This window comes from Neophocaena asiaeorientalis, unplaced genomic scaffold (assembly GCF_003031525.2).
Source record: "Neophocaena asiaeorientalis asiaeorientalis breed wild unplaced genomic scaffold, Neophocaena_asiaeorientalis_V1.1 scaffold397, whole genome shotgun sequence".
Taxonomy (NCBI): Eukaryota; Metazoa; Chordata; class Mammalia; order Artiodactyla; family Phocoenidae; genus Neophocaena; species Neophocaena asiaeorientalis.
In genome coordinates this window covers 2,054,801-2,072,657 of record NW_020173231.1, presented here as the reverse complement: position 1 = coordinate 2,072,657, position 17,857 = coordinate 2,054,801, and the positions used below count along the sequence as shown (strand labels likewise).

The 17,857-nt window shown below is 38.2% G+C and overlaps 1 protein-coding gene across 1 annotated transcript in view; it reads left to right on the top strand.

The window, feature by feature from the left end:
• Positions 1-832: 832 nt before the first annotated feature.
• Positions 833-17,857, top strand: part of DHX15 (DEAH-box helicase 15) — a 51,665-nt gene continuing 34,640 nt past the window's right edge. The window contains exons 1-3 of the mRNA XM_024745540.1: positions 833-1,070; positions 6,908-7,343; positions 10,506-10,699. Coding sequence (XP_024601308.1) covers positions 1,000-1,070; positions 6,908-7,343; positions 10,506-10,699 — 701 coding nt within the window. The 5' untranslated portion in view covers positions 833-999. The remainder of the gene's footprint in view (positions 1,071-6,907; positions 7,344-10,505; positions 10,700-17,857) is intronic.

The window sequence follows — 17,857 nt, the reverse complement described above, 5'->3', positions numbered from 1 at the left end:
AAAAGTCATAAAGTCATTCTACCCCAACAATTTGCTATGGCTTTAGGGACAGCCCTAATGGCTGTGTGACATAACCTCTCTCAGTCTTGGTGTCCATATCTATTGAATAACACCTACTTTGCAGGGTTACTGTTAAGAATGAGAATAGAAGTAGGGTTAACAGCATGGAAGCACATAATATGCACACAGGAAAAAGTTATGCCCTTACTGCCAATTTTCCCTATTCCAGTAAAAACATCAATAGGTTGAGTGCAATCTGTCCGTGCTTGGTAAAAAGAGGCAAAATGTTAAATCAACTATAGTATAAAATAAACATTAAAAAAAAAAGGCAAGATGCATTATGGTAAGTCTTGACATTTTCTCACCTCAGTTTTCCCACTGCAGTTGAGAATGTCTGGTCAGTGGCTTCAAGTGCTAGATCAGGAGTTACAGTTGGGTACCAATCCTGGCTCTGTCCCTTATCAGCTGTATAATCTCGATTAGTTTTTCAACCTCTGTGGGTCTCAGATTCCCCTAATGCCAGGGTAATACAGATGGACAGGATTTCCTAACTAGGATTAGACTTCCTCTTCTCTCAATTGCCTAAATCGAAGGGCCGTGAAGGAGCCAAGGGCCCAACCCGCCCAGCACCCGCCCAGCACCCGCCCAGCACCCGCCCAGAGGGCGGGAAGTGCCTGCCAGGCGGAGGGCGGAAGAAGGGCGGGTCAACGAGGCGGTGGGCGGGGCTTGAGTTCCCGCCTCCTATGCGTGCGCGCGCACCACGGACGCACGCACGCACGCACGGACGCACGCACGCACAGCATACCGCGGAAGCGCGCGCGCAGGCCCAGCCCTCATCGCCGCCGCCATTTTAGCTCCTGGTTCCGGCCGCACGGTGTAGGCTGTTGTAGCGGGAGGGGTGGGGGTCCTCCAGAGTTTTGTAGCTGCCTTCGACTGCACCGATAGAGCCGCTAGGTTCTTTTTTCTACCTTCGTAACCGCCCGCTCGAAGAGTCCGAAGATGTCTAAGCGACACCGGTTGGACCTGGGGGAGGATTACCCCTCCGGCAAGAAGCGTGCGGGGACCGATGGGTAAGCCAGGCCGGGGGCGCGAGGCAGGGGCTCAGGCTTTGTTGGGGTCCCGGCCGGGAGCGGGCCAGGGAGGGCTAGGCCGAGCGGGCCACGGGCCCTGACTCTTTTGTTTTCTTTTGGGCTCGGGTCACTGGCGGCGGGGCGCGGGAGAGCGGACCCCCAGGCGTTCGGCCCAGCAAGGGCGCGGGGAGCTGAGTGGCGCGGTGGCCGCCCGGCCCAGTCGGGAGAGCGGAGAGGCCTGTCGTGGCCAGTAGGGTGCCTCCTCCCCGGGCGGAGTCGAGCAAGAGTCACTTCGAGGGGAGCCGGGAGGGAACCGCGGACCTCGTGGCCTGGGCTCCTGGTAAGGCCTGGAGCCTGGGGAGAGGGTGGGGGAGGGCGCGGCGGGAGTAATCGTTTCCAAGGGCACCAGGTACTTCTCAGCCAGCGGGGTCGGGGAGAGGACCTTGGGGGGCGGCTGGGCGCCCAGCAAGGGGAGAAGCGGAGGCCGGAAAGTGAGCGAAGCGCGTGGATTCTTGTGTAGGCTGGGGTGGAGGTGCTGGGAGTAGAGTGAGGCGTGCGGACGAGGAGTTCTCGGGGGAGGGGAGAGTAGAGGGCCGGCCGGGAGAAAGGAAAACGTGGAGTATACCTGATGGGCTGGAAGGCTGGTGGTTTGGAGCCGCGGAGTTTATACTTTGGCGGGAGAGTGCGTGCCTCGGTCCATTCAAACACTTCAAAGTAGATACTAGGCAAACTTCCGCTCTCTGCCCACGCTCCCGCCATCTCCTTTATTTCCTGCTTTGGCCAAAACAGTAGTTACTGGGCATCCCCGGGATAGCAATTAGAAGGCATTCTTTTTTTCCAATAAATTCTTGTTTTCTGTGTCCCTCCCCCGCCCTCGTTCCTAGGTAGCTTTTGAAACGAGAAGACCCTTTTCAAAAGTTTTTAGTGTTTACGGCAAAATATCGCCCGTCGGGAGGTTGCTTGGGAGTTGAAGTAGACCACGCCCGTGGTGTTTCAGATTCCTTTCTACTTACCTTTTCTTAAAGGTGCAGAGGAATTTAACAGTTAACCTTAGCAATTGCATCAAAATCATTTCTTGTCCAGTGTGTACTTTTCGTTCCTGAAGTACAGAGGTTTATTTGGATAATTCAGGCAGAGACATGAAAGTCTGAATATCTTCAATACTTTGCATAATTTTGCATTTTAGTATGTGTGTACGTGTGCAGAATCACTGTGTCAAGTCTGTATAACTTTTGTTCACTCAAAGTCCTTCCTTTCGGTTGATTGAGGTGTCTGTGTCTGGGGAGTATAAGCCAGGATAGGGTATACTTTTTGGTGGCTTTCCGTATATTGAATATGGAAAGCATAAATATATAACAGTTTAATCGTGTACATTTTTTAGTTTACAGTGTTCTGTGTCAGCTTTCTCTCCCTGACCCCAACACACACAGCAGAACTTGAGCACATTTGAGCTACAAGTCACAGGCTCCTTAGAGCTGGAAGTGACTTTAAAGAGCGTATACTCGGCTCCACTCGAGGGATGAGAAATGGAGACCCAGAGTTGTTAAGGTGGCTTGTGCAACCTTACAGTTTACAGGTGGATCTAGAACCTTGATCTTTTAATTTTCAATCTTAGCCTCTTGCTTTTTCCTGTACAGCACACAGACTGTGACTGTAGTTAAGAGTCATTACAGCCTATTTTAATGACATTTACAATGGGTTGGTAAAGTAGGGAACACTTGGTTCTTTGTTCCTGTGAAGCAAAAATAAATTGCTTGTCATCTGGCTAAGATGCAACTAATGCCTCTCACAGAATTCAGATTGGAAAAAAATAAACGGGGAAGGAATGAATTCACTTACTAGTATTTGTGTGTATGTGCACCATTTAAATGCTTTTTGGGGGATTAGTGGGCCCATGATATGTACATGGGTTTGTTCCCCTTTCCTTGCAAATCCGACATCCTTAGTAAAAATATGGACTTTTTAAGTCTTTGGTGGTGACCTTTTGATTCTCTTGGATATTATATGTGACATCTACCTGTAAATGAATGAGAGTTCATCTTTGGAATAAAGCTCAAGTTCTGAGATACTTTGGAGGGACATTTGTATACTCATTTCTGTGTCACCCGAATGTCATTTCTGATAGAACTTTCTTTGGCAGTGGGCTTGGAGTGTTTATTAGTGCTTAGGGTTTTTTTTTCCATATGTAATAATTTAAAAAGTCAACAAAATAATTTGTTGACTGTCATGCAATCTTGCAGATTTTTCTTTCTTTTTTTTAAAGCCCTGCTAAGTAGCAGGTGGTTTTACATGGGAGGGTAGGCCTGTCAGTCTTGTGAACTCCACTGCCAAACATGGATGTCCCATTTTCCCTGCTACTCAGAAGGGAAGGTAATTCAGTGAGAGATTTTACTCAAATTCATGCTCCCAAACTATATATGGCTTTATTTACTCTTGCTATATTTTAAGTTTGGAAACAGGTAGAGAAGTTGAAGGTTTCTGTTACATACTGACCGTATTCCTTTTCCCATTTTTCCCACAACATTTTCTGTGTAAAATTATTAACCAAAAGACAACTTAATGTTGAAGTATGGAAAAAAATTTTGAAAACAGGGACATTTTTCACTTTGATGTTAGTTTCTGATATTACTGCCTGATAAGAATTTTTTTGGTTAAAAATGTGAAACAGATAACGTACGTACAGTGTTCCCAAAACTTTCAGTGCTTTATAAACAGGTTTTCACTGCAGTTCTGTGATGAGGATAAGTAACTTGCCCCAGGGAACACAAGAAACATCCATTCATAAAGATATAAAGAAAAGGGGAAAAAATTATCAGAAATCTTCATCCCCATCTTTATTTAATCCCTTGATGAAAATTTTTTTAGATCTCTGCATATTTATTCACAGGTATCCTATTTGATACCAATAGGATCTTTTAATATGTATTATTTGTGCTTTGATTTCTTTAAATTCACCCAGAAATACGTTATAAACTGTGGAATGGATATACATTATTCTTTTCATTGGCTGCATAGTATTCCACTTGTAAAGGGGTATCATAACTTATTTAACCAATTTCCTGTTCACTGACGTTTTGGTAGTTTCCTAGTCTTACAAGTGAAAAGTGTGATGAACATCCTTATGTGTACTTATATCCCTCGAAGTCTCTGAAAGTGAGATTGCCAGATTAAAATCAATGCTTGTTTAAAATACTCTGATTTTGATAACCAGTTTACATCTTCATTAGCATTTCTTTAGTTTCTGTTACTCCATGTAGAATTTTAACGTGGTGTTTTAAATTTAAAAAATAAATGATAAGCAATGTTTATTGGGCATTTATTATGTTCCAGGCACTACTTTAAGCACATTACATATATTAACTCATTTAACCCTCGCAGTACCCCACAAGAGCTTTTTAAAGATGAGGAAAGAAATAAATGTGGTCATATAGTTAGCTTAAGTGTTGAGCCAGGATTAAGCTGAGATAAAATACTGAACCACATGCTAAACAACTGTGTCCTGTTGTGTCTCTCCCTGCCAGTATTGTGGCTAAGTGATCACTGCTTTGATAATTAATTTTTTAAGCATTATACCTCGATTAGTAAATCTTCTAAGTAACAAACTCCTTTATAATAAAGGTGCCTGTTTAAAAAAGAAAACATGCATATACACGATATTCTGCATATATTTATGAAGCAGTGGGTTTGAGGCCCCCCCCCCTCCACTGACCCTTAATTTTTATCTTCCCTTTCCTGTTGAAGGTAGATAGTTGGAATCACAGGCAACATTTCTAGGTGATTGAATTTGCTTTCTAATTTTAATCTAAGAGACTATTTTATTAATACTTCTCGCTTTGCAGATTAGTAAATTGAGGCTTATACCTTTCCAGTGGTTATGCACCTGTGATCTAGGTGCTCGTGCTCCTTTTACTCTTATATTAGAGTTAAACCCCAATTCATGGTCAGCAGTTAATCTTTGTGTCTTCAGAATGCATTTTATGCTTCCTCTGTTGCAGTTATTTTTGGTAATAAAGTTTCTGGTGAAGTAGGCCCTTGAAAAACATGTATTATTTAGACCAGATGTTCTTTAAGGATCCTTTATGTTCTATGAACTGTAAAATGTCTAGTCTTTGAATCCATTCCTGACTACAGTGCTTCTCACTTTGCTGGACACGTATCTATCTATCCTGTTGTAAACTTTTTCTCATTCACATTTTGGAGCTGTGCAAATACTTATTTAATTACAAGCACGTTAAACTGGAGCAGAATGAGAGAAGCAAAGAAAGGATGGTTGATGGTATATTGCGAAGATAGGCCAGGAAGCTTAAGTTCTGAGTTGTGGGACTTCAGTTTGTATGCTGAGTAGGTTATCCTTTAGGTTCCTTTGATTTCTTTCTCTTTATGCCACATGGGATGAGAAGCTCCGATCCTAGCTTGCATGTCCTGTAATTCTGTAGAAGGTGAACATTGGGTTGGGGGAAGGGAGAATCGTTTATATATACATATATGAAAAGATTATATATATGTAAAAAATAGTGTGTATGAATATTTGTGTACATATAATAAGGCTTTTCTCTATTTAGGCAAGTTCCTGTGGAATAGAATATTTTAGAAGGGACAATATCAAATATAATTGGTCAGCTTACCATTTTTGTAATTGGGGAACCATCCTAACTCATGCTGGGCTCAGCATTTTAGCTGTATTCTACGAAGGGGAGTAACTATTGCCCAGCTGATTTGCCATTACATCAAAATGAATGATCTTCCCTAGTCTGCTACTGATAATTGGGGCATGGGAAATTTGTATGTCTTTTGTGTGTTATGGATAAGGAACAATGACATGTTTAGCAGCTTGTGTCATGGTTCCATGTTGGCCTCACTATTTCAAATGAGTCCAAACACCTTGTGGCACATTTGTCTGCTATAGGATTTAGTCGGAAGTAAACTAGATTAATAAAATGAATAAGTATAGATAATTTAAAAATTCTTACTGGTTAGGGATCATCTCTAGTATCTAGAAGTAGATGCTGGAATTGGCTAAATGACCTAAGGTTAATATGGTGGTCATCTGCATAATTTAAACAACTTAATAGTGTTCAGTGAAGCTTGTTTTTAAATGAGCTACTTTTCACTTTATGGATGATCAAAGTATACATAGGTTTTACAAAGTACTTCCAGTGTTTTTTACTATTGCTGTTAAGGATACATGCAAGAGTAAACAATGAAAACAAGAATAAAAAGTTTTAGTTTTCCTTATAGAGCAATATATGCATTTTGAACAAAATTTGGGAAGCGTTAACTTAGGAAAATAAACTTGCTAATTCTTTAACTCGGAATTTTGTGCTGAATTTTGTTTGTATTACTGTAATGTGAGGTGGAATTGTCTTTGAGGCCAGAAGCAATAAAAGACTTAGTTCTTGCTAAATTTTGAACATACTTTCAGTGTGAAAATACCTTTACATGTAACCTGAAGGAGAATCTGGGAAAGACTCTGATGCCATTCTCTCTTGCCTAATTTGTCCCTACCTTTTTCCCACACTGCCCTCAGTTTTTAATTTCTAAGAAGGAAAGGATTTTACATGCAGAATGAGTTCTTGTGTTATCTCAGCTGATGGCTAAAGGTGGAAAGAGACTGTTTCTTAATAGAATTTGAAGCATCATTAAGGAAGGGAAAGATGTTTATGGATGAGGCATGGAGAATCCTTGATTACAAATTCTTTTTCATTCTTTCTGATACTTTGAGTTTTATATCAGTTTGTTTGGTTGTTGGACATTTTACTTTCTTGTGACTATAACGCCGCTATGAACATTTTGCATAAAATTTGGAATCTGAGTTATAAATTTTTTTTTTTTTTTAGGAAGGATCGAGATCGTGACCGTGATCGTGAAGATCGGTCTAAAGATCGAGAACGAGAACGAGATAGAGGAGATAGAGAGCGGGAGAGGGAGAAAGAAAAGGAGAAAGAGTTGCGAGCTTCCACGAATGCTATGCTTATCAGTGCTGGATTACCACCTTTAAAAGCTTCCCATTCAGCTCACTCAACCCACTCGGCACATTCAGCACATTCAACACATTCTGCTCATTCTACACACACCGGACATGCAGGACACACATCACTTCCACAGTGCATTAATCCATTTACCAACTTACCCCATACGCCTCGATACTATGATATTCTGAAGAAACGGCTTCAGCTCCCTGTTTGGGAATACAAGGATAGGTTTACAGATATTCTGGTTAGACATCAATCCTTTGTACTTGTTGGTGAGACTGGGTCTGGTAAAACAACACAGGTGAGTTATTGAATACCACAGTATGTACTTTATTAATGTTTACGTTTACTAAATGTTGCGTATTTGGTTCTGGTGGTTATTCTCATTGGCTGTCTGTCAGAACTTTTTGAAGCATAGCTGCTTTTATGTTTAGCAACTTTTAGTGACTTATGGGGTTGGAATCCTGTAGGGAGTACCTATTTTCCTGAGTCTCTTTGGAAAAACAGCGGTGCTGTTTTTTTTCCCAGTTTTATTATGTAAATTATGGCAGTGATACTCTCCCACCCACTCTGAATCTGGGGTGGTACATATTTGGGGGCACAAGGTTTGTTTTCCAGTGCTTGGGTGGAGAGAGCTGAACCATTGGAGTGGTTTTGTTTTTGTCATTTTCATTTCTTTGTTTTTATAATTGTTTTGAACTATGAATATTACCTATTCTTTAAAAAAAAAAATAGAAGAGCTAAGTAAAGTCTTTTTACTTGTGACCTCCATCCAATAGTGTCCCCGTCCTCCCCACCCCTGAACTAAACACACATGTTAGTGTTGTATTAGAAATATATTTAGGATATTTTTCAAACATGGATGAGCCATTATTTACTAGGCCCATGTTATAGACATTTAGGCTGCTTCTAATGGTTGTTTTTCATGGGCAAGTATATCTTTAGGATAAATTCTCAGAAGTAGAAATTATCGGGTCAGAAGATGGATTATAGTTGTGGAACGTACAGCCAAATAGCCTTCTGTAGGGAACGTATCAGTTTACCGTTCCGTGAGCATGTATGAGAGCATATGTGGGAAACCACTAGAGTGTACTACTGAACTTGAACTTTTGCAAATCTGACAGGAGAAAAATGGTAATTCAGTGTAATTTTTAATTTGCATTTTCTTGCTATGAGCGAGGTAACCATATTTTCATTTTCAGGTGCTTGAGCCTGACCCATCAGAAAATTTCTTAGATTTTACAAAAATAGCAGCCCCTGGCTATTGTAGAAAATTTGGAAAATTCAGGAAAGTGTTGAAATGAATTTAATAATTATCACGCAGAAATAATTGCTGTGTTTCCTACGGGCCTGATTTTCCATGTTTATGTACCTGTGAACATGTTTAGATTTGAGCATACTGCATATACAGGTTATCCTGTATGTGTATAATTTAAGTTACACAATGCCACAAGTCTATCAGTTTGAGTATTTCATGGAGACATTTTGAAGGCTACAGTAGCAACCCAGATTGGAGGCTTTTGTTATATAATATAAGACTGAGCCTAAGTATGGTTTTTCTTTTTAAACGGAGGAAATGTAATGCTGATGTTAGAAGCTAAAACTGTTGGTTTATTTTTATCACCTTATGGAAATTTAAAGAATACATGAAAAGATATAACTCTAAGCTTATTAATATTATATTTTTAATTATTTCAACTGGTTTATCTAGTTTGTGTAGTATTAATAGCACCCATTTAGTCAGCAATTGGGTAAAGCCAGGCACTATGTAGTTTGTATTTTCTCATTTAAGTTTTTCAACAGCCATGCAAGGAAGTTGTTAATCACCATTTTACAGATGAGCAAAATGAGGCTTTGATTTATGAGAGGTTTAGTGGGTTGCCCTAGGTTACACTGTAGATATCGGTGGGTTCAGTATTTAAAACTCTGTCCCTTTGTCTCATAGCCAAAGTTATATTTATTTCATACTGCTCTTCTGTGGTCTTATATGATTAACCTTATTTCAGAGATGAGTTTATTTAGTAGCAGTTAGTGGAGAAGAAGGGCAGGTGAACTCAAAACAAGATTTGTGATTTTTTGGATTAGTATTTTTTTTTTTTTTTAAATACTTAAGGTACATGGATACCTAGGCTTGCAGGGATTTGGGGTATTCAAAGGGAAACAACAGTGTAAATAGTGAATTTCATGCAAATGCTTTTTCCGCATACTCCTATTAAACTTTGACTCAAAGCCATTAAGAATAGTTAGCCATTTTTGGTTATCTTTTTGTGCCTATCAGAAAGTGAAATTCTCCAAACAAAACTGCAGAAGGAACCTAACTAAAATGTAGTAATAGGGCTTTCCTGGTGGCGCAGTGGTTGAGAGTCTGCCTGCCAACGTGGGGGACACGGGTTCGTGCCCCGGTCCGGGAAGATCCCACATGCCGCGGAGCGGCTGGGCCCGTGAGCCATGGCTGCTGAGCCTGCGCGTCCGGAGCCTGTGCTTCGCAACGGGAGAGGCCACAACAGTGAGAGGCCCGCGTACCACAAAAAAAAAGAAAAAAAAAAAAAGTAGTGATAGTACAACTAGTATTCTTCAAATATCACTGTACAAATCCTATACCAAAAAAATGCCACGTTTCCTGTAGCATTAAAATCTGTTAGGCTTTTGGAGGCTTTGATGGAGATCCATCACGTCCTTCTTGTAGGAGTGGATTCCAATTTAATGTAGTAAGCACTTAGATTTTTCCCATGGTTCTTTCACAGGTAAGTGAGTAGAGAAGAACCATTAAATTATCAAATATCTTAGTTTCTATTGATAATGGAACAGCTAGGAAATGTAGTGTCATCATGGCAACAACCAACTACTTATGCTTGTTGGTCTTTTTTTTTTTTTTTCCTTGTTTACCCTTCATTGCCCTCCTTCAGGGAAGTGCTGTTGCTGCTTCTATAGGTCCTATTGAATTTGAATTTGATAGTTAACTAAAATTAACTTTTAAGATGTACCTAAGGTGTTTCCATTGTGCATACTTCTGAGGGGAGAAGGATAGGAGTTAGATTCTGCTGGCTTACCAAGTATGAGCTGAATTTGTAACTTAAATTGTATAGGAATTTAAGTTACAGTTTCTTAGAATATTTTTGGGAACTAACATTTGTTGTGAAGTAGAATTTTCATAAGTTGGAATTTTTCCAGTGCATAGAGAAATGCTTGGTGGTGGAACATTGACACCATAGAGCATGTTCAGCAAAGCCTCAGTGGACCTGGCTCACTGAGCAGTACAGTTATGACATATCAGTGTTATACATGAGCCTTCCTTGGCTTGGAGAGCTCATGCTATTATATTTTTAAGTCATAAGTAATAATTTGTGGTGTGCCTAAATTGAATTTTGTTTTAAATTATTAGAATGAGATAAAACACTTCATGTTAAATATACCTGATGCACAGGCAGAGTAGAATTAATTTAAATGTGAAATTATTTGATAGATTCCACAGTGGTGTGTGGAGTACATGCGATCATTACCAGGACCCAAAAGAGGAGTTGCCTGTACCCAACCCAGGAGAGTGGCTGCAATGAGTGTGGCCCAGAGAGTTGCTGATGAAATGGATGTGATGTTGGGCCAGGAAGTTGGTTACTCCATTCGATTTGAAGACTGCAGTAGTGCAAAAACCATTCTTAAGTAAGTATTATCTTTAAAAATGAACACTTTTTTCCCGTTTTTATTTTCTGCCACCAGATAGGGGACTTTGCTAGTGGAGTCGCAAGCCATCTGACTTTAGAATAATCCAGATTAGACCTTCTTATGCTTACTAGATGACTTTTTAATATGGATTCTTTTTCTTGGTAGTAGTATATGTATAGCTATTCAGTGGTCATTGAAGTTCAAAGGTCAGATTTTTTAGTTACTTGGTGCAATATCTTAGGTGAAATGTTGTATCATTTAAATATGATAGAAAAGTAAAATGATATATTTAGTAAAGGACAGTTACTTTTAGAACAAATGATGTGTGGGAAGGGGTATGATTTATTTGGGTGAGAGAGCTTTTAATGTTAACTGTACAGCTATTACCATGCATATGTTATGAGCTAAAAGGAGGAATCTTTTGTGATATACTCTTGGAGTCTCCTCAAAGACCTCATTCCTCTTCATTATACCATGGTGCACATGATTGACAACCATACTGATCTTTTTTCTAACATTTTTCTTTAATTTCCCTAGTTTTTTATCTTCATCCTAACACTTCCATTCTGCGTAAGTAGTGATGTTTGTTGCCTGATGTTAATGCTTTTGAAAATCTTCCCCTTTTTAAAATTTCTGTTTATTCTGTGTATGTATGACATTTCAATCATTTGTTAAAAACAATTTCCTTGTCATGATACAATCTTCTCCCTCAGGTTGTTTTTAAAAGACAATTGGGAATAAAATGTTACATGGACAGTGACATGAGTCTTTGATGGCAGAGGTACATACTGTGTTATGGGGCAAACTATATATTTTACAGAAAACTTCAAATGTATGTAAAAGTAGAATAATACTGTAATGAACTCATGTTTATTTGTCTTGCATCTTCAAACTTGGCCAATCTTATTTCATCCATATCTCAACCTTTTATATGTCCCATATAATTTGAAGTAAATCCTAGGCATCATACACTTTCATCTAAATATTTCAGTGCATCTCTCGAAGATAAGATTTCTTGAAATGTAACTGTGATATCACAACTTAAAATTTTTCCATAATCAGAACATTGTTACCCTCAAGTTTCATTTCAATTTCTTAGTTTCTTTGATATACTGTTTTATTAGAACTTCAGATTGTTTCATTTTTAATAGCAATTGAACTTAGGTGTTTACTTCAGCTTGTCTTTATGACTTTATGAGACATGTTTTTGGCTTAAACCTTAATCTTCATTGAATAAATCTTTTTAGTTTAGTGTAATCACATTATTGGTTGGTTGTAATTACAATATAATTGACAAAAACACTACATAAGCAAAATCTTAACTTATGATTTTTTTATTTAAGATTAGATAATGTCAAGCAATTGAGGATAATAAAAGGCAGATTTTACTCACCTTTAGGAAGAATAATATTCTAAAATTTGATTCAGTATGCATTGAATTTTTTTTTAAAAAAGCCACAGTTGAGCAGGGGAACAGAATTTGGAAATTCGGAGATGAGAAAATTACATGCAGTGTTGGGACAGGTGTGTTGTGTATGTTTGTAGTAGGAAGTGGTAGGCTTTTAAAAGATGTATGCTTGTGAAAGATTTTGGTTCAGTTAATAGGGAGTTACAAGTAACAGATTTGATAGCTCAAAATGAAAGCATCTTTGGCATTGTGATTTTTTTTAATGGAATGGTTTCTGGAGGCTATAATAAAATTTAAAAAAACTTTAATTCTTGACAGGGTAAGCTTATTGGAATTTCTTCTAGAATCTTCTGAAGAGCTAGAAGCTGACTTAGTATTATCTTTAAGTGATATCAAATCCTAGTAGTACAGGATTAGTGGTAGTTTTAACTAATGGGAGTGCTTCATTAAGTGCAGTGTCTTACGAATCCCTCTATGTATTTTGTATAGTCATCTATCAACTCATTTCTTGAGAACCCAGTGTTCAAAACATTTAAAGCTTTACCTTAAGAGGATCGGTTACATAGTTAATTGGGTAGGAAGAGTGAATACATCAGACAACTATCAGTACCCTCCATAAACTATTTTCATATATAGATATAAAATGCTTATGTATCTACTGTGTAGCCAGAAGAAGCCTTTAATTTTCACCATAGAAGGATGGTAAAGAGGACTAACTTATAAAGATTCTGTCTCAGGAGCTGAGAATTTAACCATGCCCTTCCTCATTCATTGTGTATACTGAACAAATACGTGTTTACTAATTAAATAAGTTTGAGAGTACTTTAGCCTAATTATATCTTTAAATCATCTTTATAAAGATTAATGGTCCAAAGATAGTTTCTTCAGTGTTTGGGACACATATATGTCTAGGTTCTAGGTCTAATATTATGCTATTTTAAAGGATTGGATCTAGTGTAAATTAGTGCACAGTATGTTAGACTAGCCTTAAATAGCTATCCAGTCCCAGTAGACAAGTTACTTTTCAAAACCACCACTGCTAAATGGTTTTTATATTTTGTTTGTTGTGTGTTTGCCTGCTCCCATCTTTTTTTTTTTTCCCCTCCCTGAAGTATTTCTTTTGCAGTATATTTATGTCCCTTTGGCCATCTTGGAATGCACATTATTGGGAGAGGTACCTCATGAGGTAGCTATAAGAAGAGCAGAATAGTCAGAAAGATTAAGTTGCCAAATTTGTGATGAGTCAGTGAAAAATATCTTAATTCATTTTAATATTAGGAAGAGGTTGATAACAGTTTTGCACAGGATTTTAAGCACTTTGTAGTTGGACTTGTAACAAATTTTAAGAAATCCATTCTTCATTCTTTGTGAAGGAGCTGATAACTTTTAAGGGAATAGAGCAGTTTAGTAGTCTTGAACTTTCGGGAAAACATCATATTTAAGTTATTAATTTAGTAGCTAATTTCACTGTTATTTTAGGTGGCATGCTTCCTTTCTGTTTTTTTTCCTCAAACTGCCAAATTACTGAGAGATTGTAATGTTGAGGGAATCCAGTAATTTACACAAGTAATGCTTATTAATTCAGTCAGTTAATAAGTGAGTACCTTCTGTGTGTTGGGCAGTGCTAGGTATAGTAGTAAATCTGGTTCCTGTCTACGTAAAGCAAATAAAAAAGTAAATATAAAATCTAAAATTATGATTAGGCTCTGAAAGAATTTTGGAGTGTATAGGAAAGCATCATTTGAGAATTCAGTTGAGACTAGAAAAGAGAAGGCAGAATTTTAAGTCAAGGACTGAACTAAAAGTAATGGTTTGCCAGGAGTAGGGATTGGGGTACAGAGAAGCAGATCTTTCTAGGCACATGGAACATCATTTTTAAAAACTTATTTTCTGAAGGGGGAAAAAATCATACTTTTTACTTGAAGGCACTGTAGTCTGCATATTATTTAAAGTATCTAACTCGTTTGTGTGAATCAGCATTTCCATGGCAGATGGCTTTTGAGATATTTCAGGACTGGTTTGTAGACAGTATGGATGATCAAAGATTGGGTTTGTTTTTGTTTTTTTCCTTACCTAATTGGAACATAAACCTTTTGGGAAGAGAGTCTGTGTATGTATCTGTAGACATGTCTTGTGCATGAATCCTTTAAAAAAAAAATTCTGAGGGCACGGAAGGGGCAGCAGAGGAGTGTGAAAATTTGTCACTACAATGTAGACTAAGGGTGGATCTTAAATATAATCATGGAAAGGGTAGAATTTTCATGGAGAGACATTTTCCCTGATTTGTTTAAACTTGTCTTAGTGGAGAAGGTATAGTGATTTTATGTACATAATTTGCCTTTTATTCTGAATCTTTTGCATTTGGGTATCAGATTCATTTCAATTTTGGGATGTCACAAGGCTAAGAACTCAACCCAGGATAATGTTGATGAAGCAGAAAGTGTTGCAGCTCTTTATTGGAGGACACATGCTTTTAGCTCTGTATGACTGTGCACTATCCTGAGATGTTTATCTTTTATATAACTTCAGGACAAGATGCTAGAAAATCAAGGAAAGTTAAAAGACAAGACATAGCTGAAATTTAATTAAGTGACAGGGAGAAATAAAGCCTTGGGTTTTAAGGTGTGGTAAGCCCTTTGTAAAACTTGAGGGAGAGAAGTTTTGAGCAAACCAGCCAAGGAAGTGCTTTTCCACGGAACATGGATCGGAAACTTGCAGAATTTTTTAATCTCCAAAAGACAGTCTAGGCAAGAAGATGAAAGAGAATCCAAAAATATTTAACAAATATAAGAACCCAGTAAAATAGAATATCTAAGGTTGACCCTCGGGGAGGATTTATCAGACATTGCCATAGCAAATTCTTTGGGACCCCTGGAAACAACAGTTCGAAGCACCAGCTGCATAAGGACTACTTAGAGATTCCAGAGTGGGTTTCCAACTAGACAGTCTTGTTCTAAAAAGTTGACTTGAGAAGAGAGTCAAAAGGAAAGAGATTGTAGAGCACAGACTCTAGGCTTGCAGTGCCTGAGTTGTGTCCTAGCTCTGCCACTTATTAGCTGTGATTTTGGCCACGTAATTAATCTCCCCTGAGCTTATTGCTTTTTTCAGAAGATGGAGCTGATAATAACAACTACATCTTAGGGTTGTTCTCAGATCACATGTGTAATTTGTGTGTAGCCCATGGGGTAATTCCTGCTACCCAGCAAGTGCTAAGTCAACATTTCTACTCTTGCTGCTGCTGATAGTGGTGGTAGATTTCCAGTTTGAGAAATTATTGGATTTATTAACCAGTTAACCTGGTTAATTTAAAATGGACTTATAAAACCAATTTAATAAAGTTCCTTTTAATACAACAATTGAATTACAATTTGGGGGTTTTAGCTTGAATTAAACATTACTTGTCAATATGAAATTAATCAATGAATCCAAATATTCTTTTAGGACTGGAGGTAAGATGTGGAAACAGATATCTGGTCATTAGAGGTCATTAATTATACAAACATCAATTATAAACTACTTTATTGAACATCTGTTATATGGTAGGCTTTGTTCTAATTCAAGTGTAGCACTGAAGTTAGGGAAAGGCGGTTTTAGTGGATCTTTAGAAAGGGGTGGGAATAAAGAGTAAATGTGGCTATTTACCACTTAAGCAGTTCCTGTCGTAGAGACTAAAAAAATCACTGTTGTCACCTTAGAATTAAAATTCTGTTGGCTTTTGTTAATTCATAGAAAGCTAACTTGATTTCCTAAAGGTCTGCATATAGTATTACATTTGATGCTTGTGTTTATACTTAGGCACTCGCAAGGGATTATAGAAGTCTCTTTTGTTTACAGTGCCAACATCTTTAAAAACACCAAGTAGGGGGCTTCCCTGGTGGCCCAGTGGTTAAGACTCCGTACTCCCAGTGTAGGGGGCACGGGTTCAATCCCTGGTCAGGGAACTAGATCCGCATGTTGCAACTAAAGATCCTGCATACTGCAACTAAGACCTGGCGCAGCCAAATAAATTAAAAAAAAACACCCAGTAGAACCTACACATTGATCCTAGCTTTGTAAATTCTGTTGTGAAGATGGGAGAACGTTTCCTTCAAAAGTTATGAAAATTTGCATGCAGTATATTTTGAAAAAAATGATTTAGTTTCCTTATTTTTCTATTGTTAATTTCTTTTGCTTGATGAGATCCTTAACTCTGAAACACATACCAAATGTATTTTGGCTGTTTGCCAAAATAAAGCTGTATTCTTTGGCTGCTGATCTTCAGCATTTCAGTTGATAACTATGAGGCTATATACTTGATAAGTGTGATTTGATGTTTTCTGTTTGGCTTTTTTGGTCCATTTTAAAAATAAGTAAGTAATTAATTTGGCTGCGTCGGGTCTTAGTTGGGGCACGTGGGATCTTTTGTTGCATCACACAAGCTTCTCTCTGATTGCCGTGCGAGGGCTCAGTTTTGGCACGTGGGCTCTGTTGTGTGTGGGCTCTAGTGCGAGAGGGCTCAGAAGTTGTGGCGGGCGGGCTTAGTTGCCCTGCGGCAGCATGTGGGATCTTAGTTCCCAGACCAGGGATCGAACCCATGTCTCCTGCATTGGAAGGTGGATTCTTAACCACTGGACCACCAGGGGAGTCCCTGTCCATTTTTTTGATATTAGAATTGCATTAAAACATTGTAGATTGCAAATTATTCCAAGTACTGTATAGTACCTTTCCATGTGACTGTTTACATTTAATAGTGATTTGTTCTCATTGTAACTGATATCATGCTAAATATAGTGTTGTGGTTATAGTAAGATTAGTGTTGCTCATACTGGGTAATGCTTTTGCTAAGAATATGTCAAACTGAACGTGAGCCTATATAAATCTTTATCCCTTTACCAGGGAAAGGATCATGATGTATATAAAGGAACCGAGCTAGTGTTGCTGGCTCTTTTCTGACTTGGTTGGGGAGGTAAGCTATGAAGCAATTAAGAAGGTAGTTTGAATGTCACATGTATTGTGTAGATGATTTCACAGAAGAGGTGGTATTTCATCTGAGCTGAGAAGGATGGAGAGACTGAAATGGGCAAATTAACTAGATAGATAAGCTAGATTTTAAGTAGAGTAGAAGTTCCCATGCTGCTTTGATTTGCAGCATGCTTAATGTCAGGAGTTTTTTCATGACACCCTAGGCCTAAAGAAATAACTCAGAATTCTTGTTTATTTAGTAGTTTGGTTCTAAGAACCTAATAAGTATTTATGTTCTAACAACTTAATAGACTATTAAACAAATATTGGACATTGAAAGAAAAAACTCAGTCATTATTTCATTCTTAACCACCATTATTTGCTAATGTGATGTCTGCGGAATCAGATTGGATGCTCCCACCTTTATTTTTCTACACAGTAAACTTAGATTGTGCTTTAGTGGATTGTATGTGAGCTGTCCTTTAGGAGATCTTAATATTGAACAACAAAATGTCTTGCTTTTTTAAATGGCTGTGTTCTTGTGGATCAGGTTTGTGAAGTTGTCTAAAATCATAGAACTGAGGCATACAGTGCTAGCTATGTTGGACATGCACAGAAGACTTTCTTAAGTTAGTGATGAGTCCAGAAATAGCCAGGTCACTTCAAAGAGGTAAAAAACTTCATTTTTTAAACTGACTTCTATATACTTAAAATGTATGATCAACTTTTTTTATGCACATGGCATACAGAAGTACTAACTGATATTGGAAAAAAATTGTTTTGATGGGTGAAGGTATTTGATAACT